Source organism: Condylostylus longicornis, unplaced genomic scaffold (assembly GCF_029603195.1).
Source record: "Condylostylus longicornis isolate FDR11 unplaced genomic scaffold, ASM2960319v2 ptg000135l, whole genome shotgun sequence".
Lineage (NCBI taxonomy): Eukaryota > Metazoa > Arthropoda > Insecta > Diptera > Dolichopodidae > Condylostylus > Condylostylus longicornis.
The window spans coordinates 19,939-36,479 of record NW_026578103.1 but is presented as its reverse complement, the minus strand read 5'-3'; the positions used below and the strand labels follow the sequence as shown (position 1 = coordinate 36,479).

The window sequence follows — 16,541 nt, the reverse complement described above, 5'->3', positions numbered from 1 at the left end:
CGGCCCTCAGATCAGTTTCCGCGCCCTGATCGTTCCAAAAAACTTATATGTTCATTGTTTTAATTAAATTTCAATGAAGAGGAATTAAATATTAAATTTCAATGAAGTCGGTTATTTCTATTTACATACGCAAATATGTATATTTGGCCCGTAGTAGACGTCCAATTGCTAACATCTGATTTCTTTCAAAAGTTAAGAGGTTTCGCGGACGATCGAATAAAGCTTATATATGAAATTTCAAGTAAATCGGTTGAATATTTTCTTTAAAATGATGAAAAATGTAAAGCAGGCCCGCTAAAAATTACGGTTCCCGAGGCCTGATATATTCCAAAAGTTGATCAATGTGCCATAGTCAAAATAAACTTACATATAAAATTTCATCAAAATCGGTTCAGCCGAGCTTGAGATACACGCATGCACATACAGATAGACAGACCGACAGGTTGCTAAAAATGGTTTATTTACATTTATTTACATTTATTTCTCTACTCTGGAGAAGTGTGTTCCCACCGAAAACTCGATATACAAAATTTGTTGTCATCACATAACCTACCTATTGTATACACAATGCGGTTGGTAAAAAAAAGGAATTTAATAGCGTAGAGATATATAGTAGTTGAATTACTGAATGATAAAAACAAAAGGATCAAATTTGATTGGGAAACTATTTTATTTTGGATTTTTTTGCTGATTAATTTTATAAACTTTTCATGCTTTCATTATATGGGTGAAGATACAATTTTGTTTGGTCTTATTTTTTATTTAACTACAAATCTGTCAAATATTATTTCTCTACTTCTCTACTTGCTGGGAGAAATTGACCCTTTTTTATATAATTTTCACTGAATTTAACTATATTTTTTATTATTTAATCGAAACAAATAAAAATTAACATCTATACCAAAAAAAGTAGGAAACATCACTTAAGTTATGGATTAACATCAAATAGTTCGATGTAAAAGTCAATGTGTTATGAATTCAACCGCAAAATAAATTATAAAAACAAAAAAAAAATATAAAATATTTATTGATAAACAAAACTGATATGTATGTCTGAATTAATCTACTAATTTACTAAAAACAACTGCAAATTCATGTTGTTTTCTAGTTCAAAAAAAAAAAACAACGAATTCAAAAATCGACTATGTAAATATGGATTGGAACTTCTATGTTCTACAAATACAGTCGAATCCGTATTTGAGTAATTCGCATATAAACCAATCGTTTGCACATATACCAAAATTGATTTTACTTATTTTTTCAATTGTTCTTTCATAATTTCCATTTTCAACACGTTTATAAGCATATCAGTTAAAAGCAAATATTTGTTACATTTCATTCTTTTTATATCAATCCCTGTAAAAGCAAATGAAATATTTAAATAAAATATTTTTTGTTAGAATCTACAAAATCTTGACACTAAAAATCCCATAATTATGTATGACTTAATGAACTTAAGCGATACTATTTATCCCAAAACTTTTCAAATTTATATATTATACGTTAACACAAGCATTTGTAGAAAACTCGCTTGGAAACGAAACTTGTGCTTAAAAACGTGAATAGAAAAAGAGGAAATTGGAAACATATATGATGCAACGTTTTGATAAAATGAAAATCTAACTTAATGACGGTAATCATTATCCACATGTCAAATTTGAAATGGAAAAAATTTTACTGAGTCAAATTTATATGAAGAAAATGTTGTCAACGAAACTTCTTTACAAATTTCAGACTGATGGAATAATTTTAAAGGGTCTCTGTCGAATGTTTTAAAAAAACGTTTGTATACATAGATAACGGATGCCAGTTCCTGTAAGCCCATCATACCTAATTGATTAAAAGCTAACTCTCATCGTCTTCAAATTGATGTTAAATTAAAATTAATGACAGATAAAAAGACAAATAGAATTTCACTTTATAGAAAAATTTATATATTTCACGAGTTCGGAAGTTTGTCTATTTAGCATTTCAACACACACATTACCATACCCTCTGTAAAAACGGTAGTATAAGCACGGAAATGTAAACAAAAAGAAGTTATATGAAAATTATATTGAAAAATTATATTGAAGGAAGAAAAGAAAAATTATATAAAACGGGGATACACATTAGCATGTAATATTGAGGTATGTATATACAAATAAATTAATCAATGAGGTGATAAAATTAAAAAATTAAAAATGTTTAATAAACGTTATGATTATTTCAATAAAAATTCCAGTGATGAAAAATTCCTTGTAAAAATCCTGTTTAAACACATTTCTTTAAATTAAAGCAACACCCACATAAAAAGAAACTATAATTTTAATAAAATCAACTACGTTTTAAAAAAAATTTTAAAAACAAAAAAAACTTTTTCAAAAAATCAAAATTATTTTAAAAAAGAAATTTAAAATTTGCATACCATTCCAAATAAAAAAAAAATTCGTAAGTTTTTTTAATCAACTGAAAATGAAAAAAAGAAATGTATGAACAAAACAATAAGTGCATGTTTAAAAAGTTCAAATGATGTTAAATGATGATATTAGAAATAAGTAAGTAGGAAAGAAAAAGAGTATGTTAAAACAGGTAAATGACATTCAAACCTGAATCAGTGCAACATCACCGTTGGCCAAAATATTTAATGTTGATAACAGCATCCAACCACTGCTTGATTCTTCACAATTTTCGATTTCTAAAAATTTTACAATTGCTATGGAAGCTGCTTCGGTACTTTGATTGGATGCTCTTTTGCGTATTTCAGCTACCATTAATCTCGAAACTTGTTGGCAAAACGCTACGCAATCCCAAAACTTTTCACTCATATCTGAAGCAGGAGATGCACTAAACACCTAAAAAATAAATCATTTCATAAAATTATCCTTAAAAACGGCTGAAAAAATAAAACTACCTTGCAAAATAAGGGTAACATATTATACAACTTCATATCCCTTTCATGTTCGCTTAAAGCCTCTTTTGGATGTGTATATTCGTTAAATAATTTTTTTAAGTGCATTAAACTAAGGGAAGAATTGTTCCCACTAGAATCATCAATTATATTGATATTAGATAAACCACTGCTTCCGATATTGGAACCAGCAGCAATGTTACTTGGGCCAGTGCCTCCTCCGACTCCACGTAGTTTACGCATAACATTCATAATTACGTATATTTTTATACAAAATTATTTGCAGTCTCTATATATTTCTTTTCCTCAAGCTTTTAATTAGATTTATATTTTTCCTTAACATTTTATTTTTCTGAAATCGAAATAAGGAAAAAGAACTGCTTTAAAAAATGCAGGAAAGATTAGTTTTCTATGTGGGATTTACGTTAATTCTGTAAGAGATTTTACTTTGTCGATTAGATCGAATTTACTATTTATAAGAGTATATAATTTATTAAACTAGTAATACTAAGATAAATAATAAGTTTAAAAACATATTGAGTTATATCATTTTAAAAATGTAAAATATTGATACAAGTAATAGTTTATTAAAAAAAATTGCATACTCATTGTACCTCCAACAATGACATGGCATATTCAATAGTTGCAGCAATATTGGGTTGCCAAACTTAAATAATCTTGATTAGTGCTTACTTGGAACCAGACAAATATTGAAGTACTTAAATAAAAAAATATGTAAAAAATGAATGTACGAACAGCTACTTCAATTTTATATAACTATAGACTGAAAACAAAAAATAAAAAAATGAGCATGGTTCATTTTTATTTTCATGAATATAAAAATGCACATAATAATATCACAATTAATAATGATAATATTATATAACAATATTTTGTAAATTAACTTAATTAATTTATTCGCTCTTTCTGTTGATGTAACTGACTTGTAATTATCTTGTAGCTTCCTTGATATTTGCCAATATAACCAATTTATTTTTATGCACCTGTTTATTTTCCACTATGTTTTTTATGCACAATTTTTAGCGACCGCATTGTGTATACAATAAGGTAGGTTATGTGAAGGAAGTACAAGAATATTGATATGCAAAATTACAAAAGGATAAACAATAGAGTCAGAAAAATGATCAGGGAAGCAAAAAGTAAACAATGGCAACAGCAATGCAAAGAGATAGAAGATCTAGATAAGCAGCACAATTCCTTAATGTTACACAAAAAGGTGAAAATGGTAACAGGCACCAACAAAAAGAAGTTTTGTGGCAACTTAAAAGATAAAAATGGCAGTATAATAATGAGTGGTGCCGAAAGGCTAGAGAAATGGAAAAATTATATCGAAGAACTGCTTCACGATGAAAGGGGCGAAATGAACAAAAGAGACAATGCACAAGGTCCGGAAATTTTAGAAGATGAAGTAAGAAAAATTATAAAAAATGCAAAGGAAAATATAGCAAATGGACCAGATAGAATCGAAAACGAAATACTAAAATTGCTAGAATCTAATGGTGTAAAGGCCTTGACTCGTCTATTTAACAGAATTTACGATACAGGTGTTCTTCCTAACGAATGGTTGTCATCTACTTTCATCACGATACCAAAAAAAAGCAATGCAACAGAATGTAGCGATTATAGAACAATCAGCCTAATGTGTCACGCGCTGAAGCTATTCCTAAAGGTAATTCACAACAGAATTTATAACAAGCTGGAAGTGGATATAGGCGAAACGCAATTCGGAGAGGCTCTTTTCACTTTAAACACAATTATTCAGAGATGTAGAAGTGTAAATGCTGACGTACATGCTTGTTTTATTGACTACGAAAAAGCATTTGATAAAGTACTTCATAAAAAACTTAGCGATATCCTAATTAGCAAAAATCTAGATACCAAAGACATCAGAATAATAGAAAACTTATACTGGAAGCAGACTGCGGTTCTGAGAACTGGAGATGGAACAACTGAGGAAATCAAGATAAAAAGAGGAGTAAGACAAGGTTGCATCCTTTCGCCAACCTTATTCAATATTTACGCAGAAGAAATAGTAAAAGAAGCACTTGAGGATAGCGCATCTGGAATAAAAGTAAATGAAAAGGTAATAAATAATATAAGATATGCAGATGATGCTGTCATTATTGCGGATAAGAAAGCGGATTTGGAAAAAATGGTGAAAAAACTAAAAGACGTCAGCTCCCAATACGGCTTAAAAATGAATATATCTAAAACAAAATATATGATGTTTGGTAAAAAAAGAACCGAAGACTCTCCTCTAAGAATTGACAATTCCGAAATAGAAAAAGTGCAGAGAATCAAATATTTAGGTACAATAATCGATTCAAACACAGAGAACACAAGCGAAACAAAAACAAGGATTGAACTAGCCAGAAAGGCGTTTATCAACATGAAGAAAATATTCTGCAAAAATGAAATTAACTTAGCATTGAAAATGAGATTGCTGAAATGCTATGTGTGGTCAATTCTGTTATATGGCTGTGAGACATGGCTGTTAAAAAAATTCGAAATGAATAAAATTGACGCCTTTGAGATGTGGCTATATAGGAGAATATTAAAAGTATCGTAGACTGATCATATAACAAATGCAGAAATTTTAAGAAGAATGAGATCAAAAAAACAAATAATGAACACAATAATGTCTAGAAAATTGAGATACTTTGGTCATTTTATCCGAGATTCCAAATATGAGATACTTCAAGTGACAACGCAAGGAAAAATTCTTGGTAATAAAAGCAGAGGTAGACAGAGGAAAACATGGGTGCAAAACTTAGGCGAGCATTTTAATTTATCACCATCAGAACTTTTTAAACTGGCCAAAAACAAAACAAGAATTGAGCAGATAATATCCAACCTCCAAAGCGGAGACGGAACTTAAAGAAGAAGAAGATGTGATGGCACCAAATTTTGGATGTTGAATTTTCGTTGGGAATTTTCGTCCATGGTAGGGAAGTGATAAAAGTGCTAAACTATTTTTAGCAACCTGTCGGTATGTCGGTCTGCGTGTGCACGCGTGTATCTCAAGTTCGACTGAACCGATTTTGATGAAATTTTATATCTAAGTTTATTTCGACTATGGCATGGATTGATCACTTTTGGGATTATCAGGCCTCTGAACTTTTTAGCGAGCCAGTTTTACATTTTTGATCATTCGACCGTAGCTTCTTTCGACCGTACGCGAAACTTCCTAATTTTTGGAAGAAATCAGGTGTTAGCAATTGGACGTTTTCTACGGACCAAATATACATTTTTGCGTATATAAACAAAAATATGCAACCGATTTAATTGAAATTTAATATTTACATTCGAGGTGTTACAACAATGAATCTATAAATTTTTGGAAAGATCAGGGCTCGGCAACTGATCTGGGGGTTTTATGATCTGATTTTACAATTTTTATCATATCTACAGAACGAATTGATGGAATTTCTTGAAATTCAATACATATTTGAGTTCTGGTTGTTGCCAGAAGTTACTGACGAACTTTTCGTACAATTTGGACGGCACAAAATGTAACTCTACTAAGAACCAAATTCTCATTTTTCTAGGTATGTTAACTAAAAGCTTATTAGTGTTCAAAAAATTCTTCAATGGTTGATAATTTTTCCGAAATATAATTTTTTTTTTATTGGTATGAAAAGAAAACTTCCTTTTATTCGGAATAAAATACTTTTTTTTTTTTATTTTTGCTAAGTAATATATTTCGTGCGCTACATACGCAATTTATTAAAGCTGATTTTCTTCTTATCAATTAGAAGAAAATCAGCTTTGATTTGCTACATACACACTTATCAATAAAAATTTTTTTTATGTCGGCAAAAGGTGCTTTAATTTTCAATGTCCTTTTACAAATAGAAGGCTGTAAAAGAAAATCTAAAGGATACAATAAAAGCCAAAACTCTGAAGGTAATATTAAAAGTTCGTTACATCAAGAGTAAAACAATATTCGATTCACCTATAAGAGATTTTGAGAACTTGTAGAGCTAAAAAATGAAATATGCAAACTCAAAGCGTTATTAAGACAAAAATCAATTACGTTGTCATATACGAAACAGCTGTAGAAAAATTAACTAGAGAACCTTATTGCATTCTTAAAACCAAAACAAACTCCAAAGAAAAGTCAAAAGTTCATTAAAGATTAAACCGCAATTAGAACTGCATAGCGCTAAAATAAACAGATCTTCTCAAAGAAAAATTTATAACAAAAAACCCTTCGCTAATAATTAAATCAAAATAAATATGAATCAAGGAAAATATGATTAATTAAAAATAAATGCTAAGTAAATTTCAGATAATTAACTAAAATTGTAAATAAAGCCAAATTAAAAGGATATGCGTATAAAAATAAATTGCCTATCGTCAGGTGATCTTAAATGTGAATTATCGAACGTGCATTTAAATACTTATCTGTACGTATTACCAAATGAAATGTAGAAAACAAAAGAAATTGATGTAAATATTTAAGAAGTTGCCCTCTTTTCAGGTTGTCCTTCGATTATATAAAATATATAAAATAGAATATTTTCGTCACATGGGAGTGAAAACTGAGGTTCTTTGAAGTTATTAGTTCATTTTTTAATGAATCGGCCAGAGTATCGGACAGATACAAAAAATTTTGCGAAAGAGCAGACCTAAAAAAATTCGGGGTAATCGTGCAAAGACTCCAAAGAAGATCAATACTTTCATATCAAATAAAGTAAAAAATGGAGCTACATACTCAAAAGTACCAACCAAAACTACAGAAAATAATACAAAGAAATGAGCTAAGAAAATCAAAGAAATGGACAATAATATACTGCAAAAAATAAAAAAATTGACAATAACATAATACAAATGATGCAAGACACGCTATTAAACATTAACGAAATCTCAATGAGATTATAACTACAGTATAGAGGAAATATACTAAATTATATCAACCAACCCCGAAAAGATTTTTAAAAAAATGTTAGTAAATAAAATACGAATAGCTACGTGGAACGCTAATGACGCTTTAAGTAGAAAACATGAATTAGAGGTTTTTCTTAAAACTAAAATTTAATAAGAGAAAGTTCTTTGTGAAAAACACTAAGAGCCGACGAAACGAAACCTATATTGAAAAAAATAGATGAATCATGGTCAAAAGAAAAAACAATAAAGCTTAAATCAATACGTATAGCCCAATGCTTAAGACTCGCAAAAAAGTCATGAATGCAGCAGCAAACCTAAGGTCCTAATGCTTGAAAAGTGACGGAAGTAATTGCGAAGTAAGCCAATATTTCTGCTACCAAAGATATTGAAACTTTTTGTTGTTAAAAACGCTGACCCCTAGAATAAAAAATAAGAAATTAATATAACAGTTGACCAAATGCACAGAGTAGCAAATGTTGAAAAAAAGCGTTAGAAAAAAAGCAGCAAATATGTTCGAGAATATTGCTGTACGAGGGTTACTATTTATATTTCGGGTCCTGGCAATACTAGGTGCAATCTGACACTTCCATTGGAAAGTTTGACATTTTTTAGGACAACTTCACTCAGAACGTTTTGTCATTCGAGCGCGAATTGTTTTGTTTACAGTGACTTGAAAAATTCATCTCGGTCAAAAAATGAAATTGTCCCGTGAAAATTTTCGTGCGATGATTTTTTACGATTTTCGGCGCGGATTATCGAGACAAGAGTGTTTCGATCAACTTGTTTCGACTTTTGGTGATGAAGCACCATCAAAAACCACTGTAAATCGCTGGTACCAAGAGTTTGGTTTCGGACGCCGTTCGCTCCAGGATGAATTTCGTGAAGGTCGGCCAATTTCGGTCGTTTTGCCGGAAACCATCGATGCTGTGCGCGAAATGATAATGATGGACCGGCATGTGACATACTGTGAGATTGAGGCATCCTTGGGCATTAGTTCCACCAGCGTACATAAGATATTGCATGAACATCTTGCCGTGAAAAAGGTGTGTTGTCGATGGATCCCAAAAAATTTGACGATTGCACAAAAGAAGGCTCGTGTCGATTGGAGCAAAGAAATGTTGAAAAAATTCAATCGCGGTGCGTCAAAAGACGTTTATAAGATAGTCACAGGTGATGAATCATGGATCTATGCATATGAGCCCGAAACGAAACAGCAATCGACCGTATGGGTGTTCCAAGACGAGCCAAATCCAACAAAAGTTGTTCCTGGAAGAAACACATCGAAGCAAATAATCGCGTTTTTTTTTTGGTAAAACCGGTCATGTGGCCACAGTACCTTTAGTGGAACGTAGGACGGTCAATTCTGAATGGTACACCACCATCTGTTTGCCGAAAGTTTTCGAAGAAATAAGGAAAACAAACAAGCGCCGGCGAATCATTCTTCATCATGACAATGCAAGCTCTCACAAATCAGCTGAAACAATGGACTATTTGAGCACTCAAAATGTCGAATTGATGGGTCATCCGCCGTACAGTCCTGATTTAGCACCCAATGACTTCTTCTTATTCCCTCACATCAAAAAAAAATGCGTGGACAACGATTTTCAACACCTGAAGAAGCAGTCGATGCGTTCAAAAACCATGTTTTGGAGGTGTCTCAATCGGAGTGGAAAAAGTGCTACGAAAATTGGTTTCAGCGCATGCAAAAGTGTATTGATCTTCATGGGGAATATTTTGAAAAACAATAAAACCATTTCCAATGATAAATGTTTGTTTTTTATTGCTAGACTCGAAATATAAATAGTGACCCTCGTATGTTGCCCTGGTGTTTGATAACGTTTGGTGCGATTGTTTGTTATTTAAAATTAGAAATTAATACCTTTAAATTGAATTTAACATGAATAATATACTCGTATAAATCGACATGCATTTTCGAATTAAACAGGAAAAGAGTACTGTGATCGAGATTTGTCGATTTCAATATTTTTGTTCTAGTAGAAATGGTTCTAGTAGATTTTCATGTATTTTGAATTTTTTGCCAAACCCCTTGACTAAGTTCAAAAAGTCCATTGAGCAATATTTGTTGAGCCATTTTGCAGTACAAACTTTGGAGGTTTGGATGTCTTCGGATTTCAGCCTTTTATTTTCTATAATTAATTTAACTTTTTAACAATTTTAGCAAGAGCGACAGAATGAACTTAGACTTATATAATGATTTTTCTTAAATACTAAGGCTACAACTGTCCGCTGTGCTTTCACAAGTTGTACCCTTAATGATGCACTAAACAGGGGAAATAATTTTTCACAAGAAGTCCACCCTACCTTTGCACTATTTCATCTGCTATTAAATCGTAGTTTTGAGCATTATTATTTTTCAACACCTTGATTGTATCCTTTAAATGAGCTATTTTAATATTTGAGGTATAACGTCAATTATCTTTACCGAAGTTATATTTTCCGTAAAGTCTGTTTAGGCAAGATTTCACTCTGCTACAGTTATAGCTTCCTATTAGGAGTAGCCGTGGTCTCTTAACATTTTTGACCGCTTTCTATAACGGGTAGTCTCGGCCGATTTAAGAAGTTGGTTACAGAAACATTTGTTATTTCTTTTAAGAGTTTATGGTTGTCGGAAGTTGCGTAAGAGAGCCAAAGCTTTCTAGGGTTAGCGATTCTAAAATTGAATTGAAAAAGAAAAAGGAAAATGAGAAATTGGCGAATAAATTAAGAGAAATTGAACAACTAATGAAAAAGCGAGAAAAAGATAGGGATTCCCTTAAACAAGAAAACGAAGCTCTAAAAGTTGCACTTAATAATGAAATCAGCAAACCTAAAGACAACCCAAAAAGAAAAATGAGTCCTGATATTAGCATCAGTGAAGAGGAAGATGATTTATCTGGTTTCGAATCCAGCAGCTCAGGATGGACTGCTTACACTAGAAGACCTGTAAGTAAAAAGCATAGAAAAATCAAATTACTACATACAGCTACAGGAGATACAAACACAACAAATCAAAACACAAAACCAGGAGAAAATGAAAGGCCTATAAACCCAAGTACCAGCACTAGCCCTCGTAAAACAAACCATGAAAAGTAACAACATAAACAAAATTAAGAAAAATCAACCCACCTCAAATCAACAACTGAAAGATCATATGAACCTCCACCTGTAAATATGTATAATATTAGTAAATTTTATTAGGGATACTTATTGTTCAACAAATTACAAAAGAAAAGTGTAAGTTCACACTGATATCAAATAAAAAATGGAAAATAAATGTCCCCAATAGTGATATCTACAGAGCACTCACGGCAAAATTAAATGACTTGAAAATTGAATGGCACACATACGAAGGTAAAAATAATAGACCAATTAGAGTCATTGCAAGAGGACTTGACCATACTTGCAGTGAAAATGATATCATTGAAGATTTAAAGGAATACAAAGTCCTCTCGGCTAAAAACCTAATAAAAAGAGCTACACAGGTTTTAGAAAGTGGTATTCGAATAACGAAAAGATATCCAATGCCAATATTTCCATTAACGTTCGACAACAGTAGTAATGTTAGCGAAATATACAAAATCAACCAAATAATGGGAATTAAAGTTAGAATTGAGCCGTTACGTAATAATACAAAAGTGGTTCCTCAATGTAAAATATGCCAAATCTTTGGCCACACACAACGCTATTGTAACAGGGAATATACTTGCGTTAAATGTCCTGAAAATCACCCTACCGCAAAATGTCCAAAAAAAAAAGAAGACCTTGCAAAATGTGCAAACTGCCTAGGCGATCACCCAGCAAGCTACAGGGGATGTAAAATAGCAAAAAAATACCAGGAACAAAGAAAGTCAAAAGTGAACAACAAAAAAAGTCTGATCGTAGAGTAAGAGAAATAAGAAACAAAAAACAACATATCCGCTCCATCTGAAACACACAAACAAAATAAAATATCTGATACATATGCTGAAATAGTTAGAAATAGAAGACAGCAAAAAGAAGACAATATATTAGAACAGCTAAAAATTATGGCAGCCAAACTAGATGCCCAAGAAAAATGAATTAAATGAAATTAAAGAAAAAATTAAAAAAAATAAAAACATCAGAAAATGAATAGTAGAAAATAGTAATATGGAATGCAAATGGACTGCAGTCCCGCCTTAATGAATTAAAACTATTCCTGATCCAAGAAAATGTTGACATTTGTTTGATATCTGAGACTCATTTCCACAGGCAGTCTTTTGTATCAATTTATAATTATAAGTTTCATCATACACCACATCCTGAAAATAGGGCTAGAGGTGGTTCAGCTATATTAATAAGAAGTAATATTGATCACAATGAAGAACCAAAAATATCTTCTGCAAGTGTCCAAATGACTACGGTGCGTATTAATATTAAGAATAAAAATTTGAATATTGCTGCTATATATAGCCCTCCAAGATATAGCTTAAAAAGTGAAGATTTTATCGAGTTAATTAAAGACATTGGCGAAAATTTTATAGTTGGAGGAGATTTTAAATCAAAACATAGAACTGATCACACCAAAAGAGACTGATCACACCAAAAGGACGAGAGCTGTACAATGCAAGCAGAATAAAAAAAATGGACTACATTATCACCTCGCACACCCACGTATTGGCCTACTGATATTAATAAAACACCAGATATAATAGATTTTTTCGTCACAAAAGGAATTTCAAAGGACTTTGTAGATGTTAAAGCTGCGGAGGACCTGTCATCGGATCACTCATCTGTGATATTAACCTTAAGTGAAAAACCGTTGACTAAAAAGGAATTACCTTAGCTTACAAATAATAGAACTAATTGGGCTTTATTCAAAGAAAAAATCACAACATATATAAATTTGGATGACAATATTAACATTAATAACCAAAACACCTTAGACATAGTAGTTGAGCAGTTCACCGCAGACATTCAGCAAGCAGCATTGGAAAGTACATCACTTAGTATAACCAAATATAACCAACATAAAAGCTATCCACAGAAGGGGCTAAAGTTGATTAAAAAAAAAGAAAAACTAGACGAAAATGGCAACAAACCCGATTTCCAGACTACAAAACAAAATTAAACAAAAAAATTAAACGAACTCTAAATGAAATAAAAAATGAATCAATAGCCACATACCTCCAAGGTCTGATAGCTGAAAAAGAATCGGATTATTCCCTAAGGAAATCAATAAAAAATTTTAAAAGGCCGATAAATCAAGAAGCACCAATAAAAAGAGCAGACAACACCTGGGCAAAAACAGGGAAACAAAAGGCTGACCTGTTAGCGCAGCACTTAAAAAACGTTTTCACACCACTAGAAAAACAATCAAACAATGAAAACATTACTTTAATACAACATGATGACTATGTGGATATTCCCTACTGCACAATAGATGAGCTGCAAAGCATAATTGGAAACTCCATCTCAAATAAAAAATCACCAAGCTATGATCTTATTACTGGACGAATAATCCATGAATTACCACCAGTGGCAATTAAAAGGCTGAAAAACTCCATAAATGCCTGCTTCAAATTAAAATATGTACCCAAATTGTGGAAGATTGCAGAAGTAATTTTGATATTAAAACCTGGAAAAAATCCTAGTGAAGCAACGTCATATCGTCCAATTTCACTTTTGCCAACACTGTCAAAAGCTTTTGAAAAAACTCTTCATAAAAGATTATGTAACATTATACAAGAACGTAACTTGATCCCATCACATCAATTTGGATTTAGAAATAATCATTCTACGACATTATAGAAAAATCGCTTGAAGAAAAACAAGTTTGCACCGCTGTCTTCCTGGATATAGCGCAAGCATTTGATAAGGTTTGGCTGGAAGGATTAAAATACAAACTCCATAGGGACCTACCGATGCAACAATACGAGTATCAAATACTAAGTTCATATCTAACAGATAGAAAATTCAGGGATAGAATATTCCGAACTGGTTAACATAGGAGCAGGAGTACCCCAAGGAAGCGTGCTTGGGCCTACACTGTACCTTATTTATACAAGGGATATCCCTAAAGATAGCAGTGTATTAACGGCAACATTTGCTGACGACACCGCCCTCCTTTCCAGAAACGCAGACCCAAATGTTGCAGCCTGTAATCTACAAAAATCAATAAATAAAGTTGAAAATTGGGCGAGGATAAAGCTGAATGAGGCTAAATCTACACTTGTTAATTTCACGAATAGAAAAGTAATCCAATTACCCGAATAGGGGTTAATGATGCAATAATACCTTACTCAAATAGTGCCAAATACTTGGGAATGACTCTGGACGCCAAATTGAGGTGGAAGGAACATATAAAAATTAAAAAAAATGAACTTAACATAAAGTACAGAAAATTGCATTGGCTTTTAGGCAAGAACTCAGAATTGTCAATCAACAATAAAACTTTAATATACAAACAAGTGTTAAAACCTGTATGGCTACACGGCATACAACTTTGGGCGTGTGCAAAAAAGACTAACACTAACATTATACAAAGATTCCAGAACAAGGTGCTTGGAAACATGCACCTTGGTATGTGAGAAATTACGATATACATAAAGATTTAAGAATTGAATTGGTCGAAGACGAAATAACCAAATCGGCAATCAAACATAAAAATAGGATCTCCTCCCACAACAACATGGAAATCCAGAGAATAATTAACAATAATAGCAGTGACTAACGACGCTTGAAAAGGACGAAGCCCCTGTATCTGGCTGATCAAAACTTAGATTAAGAGGATTCAAGGAATCAGAGATTAATAAATCCTTAGTCAATTTGTAACATGAGTTGGTCGGTGTAATAAATAAAGATAATAAAAAAAAATTATAAAAAGTTGATGATAATAAATAAAGATTATAAAAAAAAAAAATTTAGAGTTTATTTCTTTTAAAAGCTTATAGTGAATTGCCATTATTTACGCTCTATTTCTCTTCAATCAGATTGCTTCCATTTACACTATGTTTTTATTTTATTTTAAATTTTGTACATTTGTTATGAATGTATCAAACTCATCTACAAATTAATATTTGTTTCTTCACAAAACATTTGCAATTATGTTGTTCCCATGCTTATGCAAATTTTTGAGGTCAAGTTTAAATTTTTTTACTTACAAAGCATTTCGATTAACAAAATTGTTTTCTTAATTAGAATTTATTTTGGTTTTGCAGTTTGGTAAGCAATAAGAAAGGTATTCCTGTAAATGCATTGAAAATTTAAATGATTTTTTTCTCAGAATATTTTTTTTTAATTCCAGAATTCAATTGGTTTTTTTTTGAAAGTGGTATAAGTCAATTTTTTAATATATTGAGATATTTAAGGGTTTGCGTTTGAATCAGTTTAAAAAAATTGGACATAACAACATAATTAATTTATTTTATGTCTAAATAGAACAATTATAATAATTAATCGAAATTACCATTAATTTAGTCTTTCAATTGAAAGTGGTATAAGTCCACTTTTTAAAAAGGTTAAGTTAATGGTAATTTTGTTAAGCTACAGACACCTTCTCTCCACAGTTACAATCATAATTTCCAAAACCAGTTCAATTTATATATAAGTATTTCATTTTAAAAAAAAATTACAATTGACGTTTTTACCGAAAATAATGATTCAAAACATAAAAATAAGCAGGAAACGTAAACCGATTTTAGCAACAGCACAACACTAAGTTTTATAGGTGGATAAAAACATTAAGTATGTATGTATGTAGGTAGGTACCTATTTAAATACAAAGAAAATCCGGATTATATTAAACGTTTTATTTGTGGCTCTTCTTTTTAATATTTATTTCCGTTTTGAACTTAAATAACTTCTTCACATTATGTCCTTTGAATCGCGAGAATTCCCTCAAAAAATTAATAATCATATTTTGTATTTCAAGTTTTAAACTCTTATTCAATATTTAGATTTGAGATAAATATACATACATATGTACGTACAAATTTCTCTAAAAATATACTAAAATCTTCATTAAAAATATTCATACAAATTGTTAAAATACCTTTTAAATACTTTTTATTTTTTATCATTTTTGTAAATATGTTAACATTTTTCGATCTTTATAGATGAAATTTCCTGTATATGGCAAATAACTGGAATAAAAATTACAAAAACCAAAAAAAAAGTGCGTCCTAAATAGTTCACAGCTAGAAAATTATCGATCGATTTCTACCTTTAAAATTTGTGTAAAAATACTCCGACAATTTCCGCACTTTTTTCGCATATTTTCTTTATATACACATATTTTTATCTTCTATTTATTAAATATTTTATTTTTGAATTGTTTGAAAAGTATTACTTTAGATATACTTAAAAATTAAAATTTATTTTTAATTATTTATTCCACCTTTTTATTTATATGAAAAAAAACCAGAGATATTCAATTTACTATTCAAACGTCAACCAACTGCAAATTACAATACATTATAAAATTCAAATGTCAAAAACCTTGTCTTGCCGTGTACTGATTATATTAATGGTGGCGTTGCCCGCTGATCTTAAAATTTATATTATATTACGAGTATTTTCAAGAATTTACTATATTGAAAAATCCACTTTCATAAAAAAATGTGTAATTCATTTCAATTAGCTGTCAAAATTTCGTCAGATTTCGCTTCAGAAGTAATCAGATTATGCATAATGACTTTGAAAATGAAATAAAGCAATTAATTTTTCGAGCAGCGACCAATTGATTTGATATTTGATTATAAAGTATACTTACTATTTTAAT

At 30.9% G+C, this 16,541-nt stretch overlaps 1 protein-coding gene across 3 annotated transcripts in view; it reads right to left on the bottom strand.

The window, feature by feature from the left end:
• LOC129615488 (WD repeat and FYVE domain-containing protein 3) overlaps positions 1–16,180 on the bottom strand; it is a 30,030-nt gene extending 13,850 nt beyond the window's left edge. Inside the window, exons 1-4 of one of the 3 annotated variants that reach the window (XM_055530736.1) lie at positions 15,984–16,180; positions 15,813–15,903; positions 2,894–3,242; positions 2,589–2,834 (exon numbers count right to left, since the gene is read on the bottom strand). In XM_055530736.1, coding sequence (XP_055386711.1) covers positions 2,589–2,834; positions 2,894–3,142 — 495 coding nt within the window. In that variant the 5' untranslated portion in view covers positions 3,143–3,242; positions 15,813–15,903; positions 15,984–16,180. Of the gene's footprint in view, positions 1–2,588; positions 2,835–2,893; positions 3,243–3,504; positions 3,547–15,812 lie in introns of those variants that run through there. The other 2 variants (XM_055530739.1, XM_055530738.1) reach the window with 2 other exon arrangements.
• Positions 16,181–16,541: the final 361 nt, after the last annotated feature.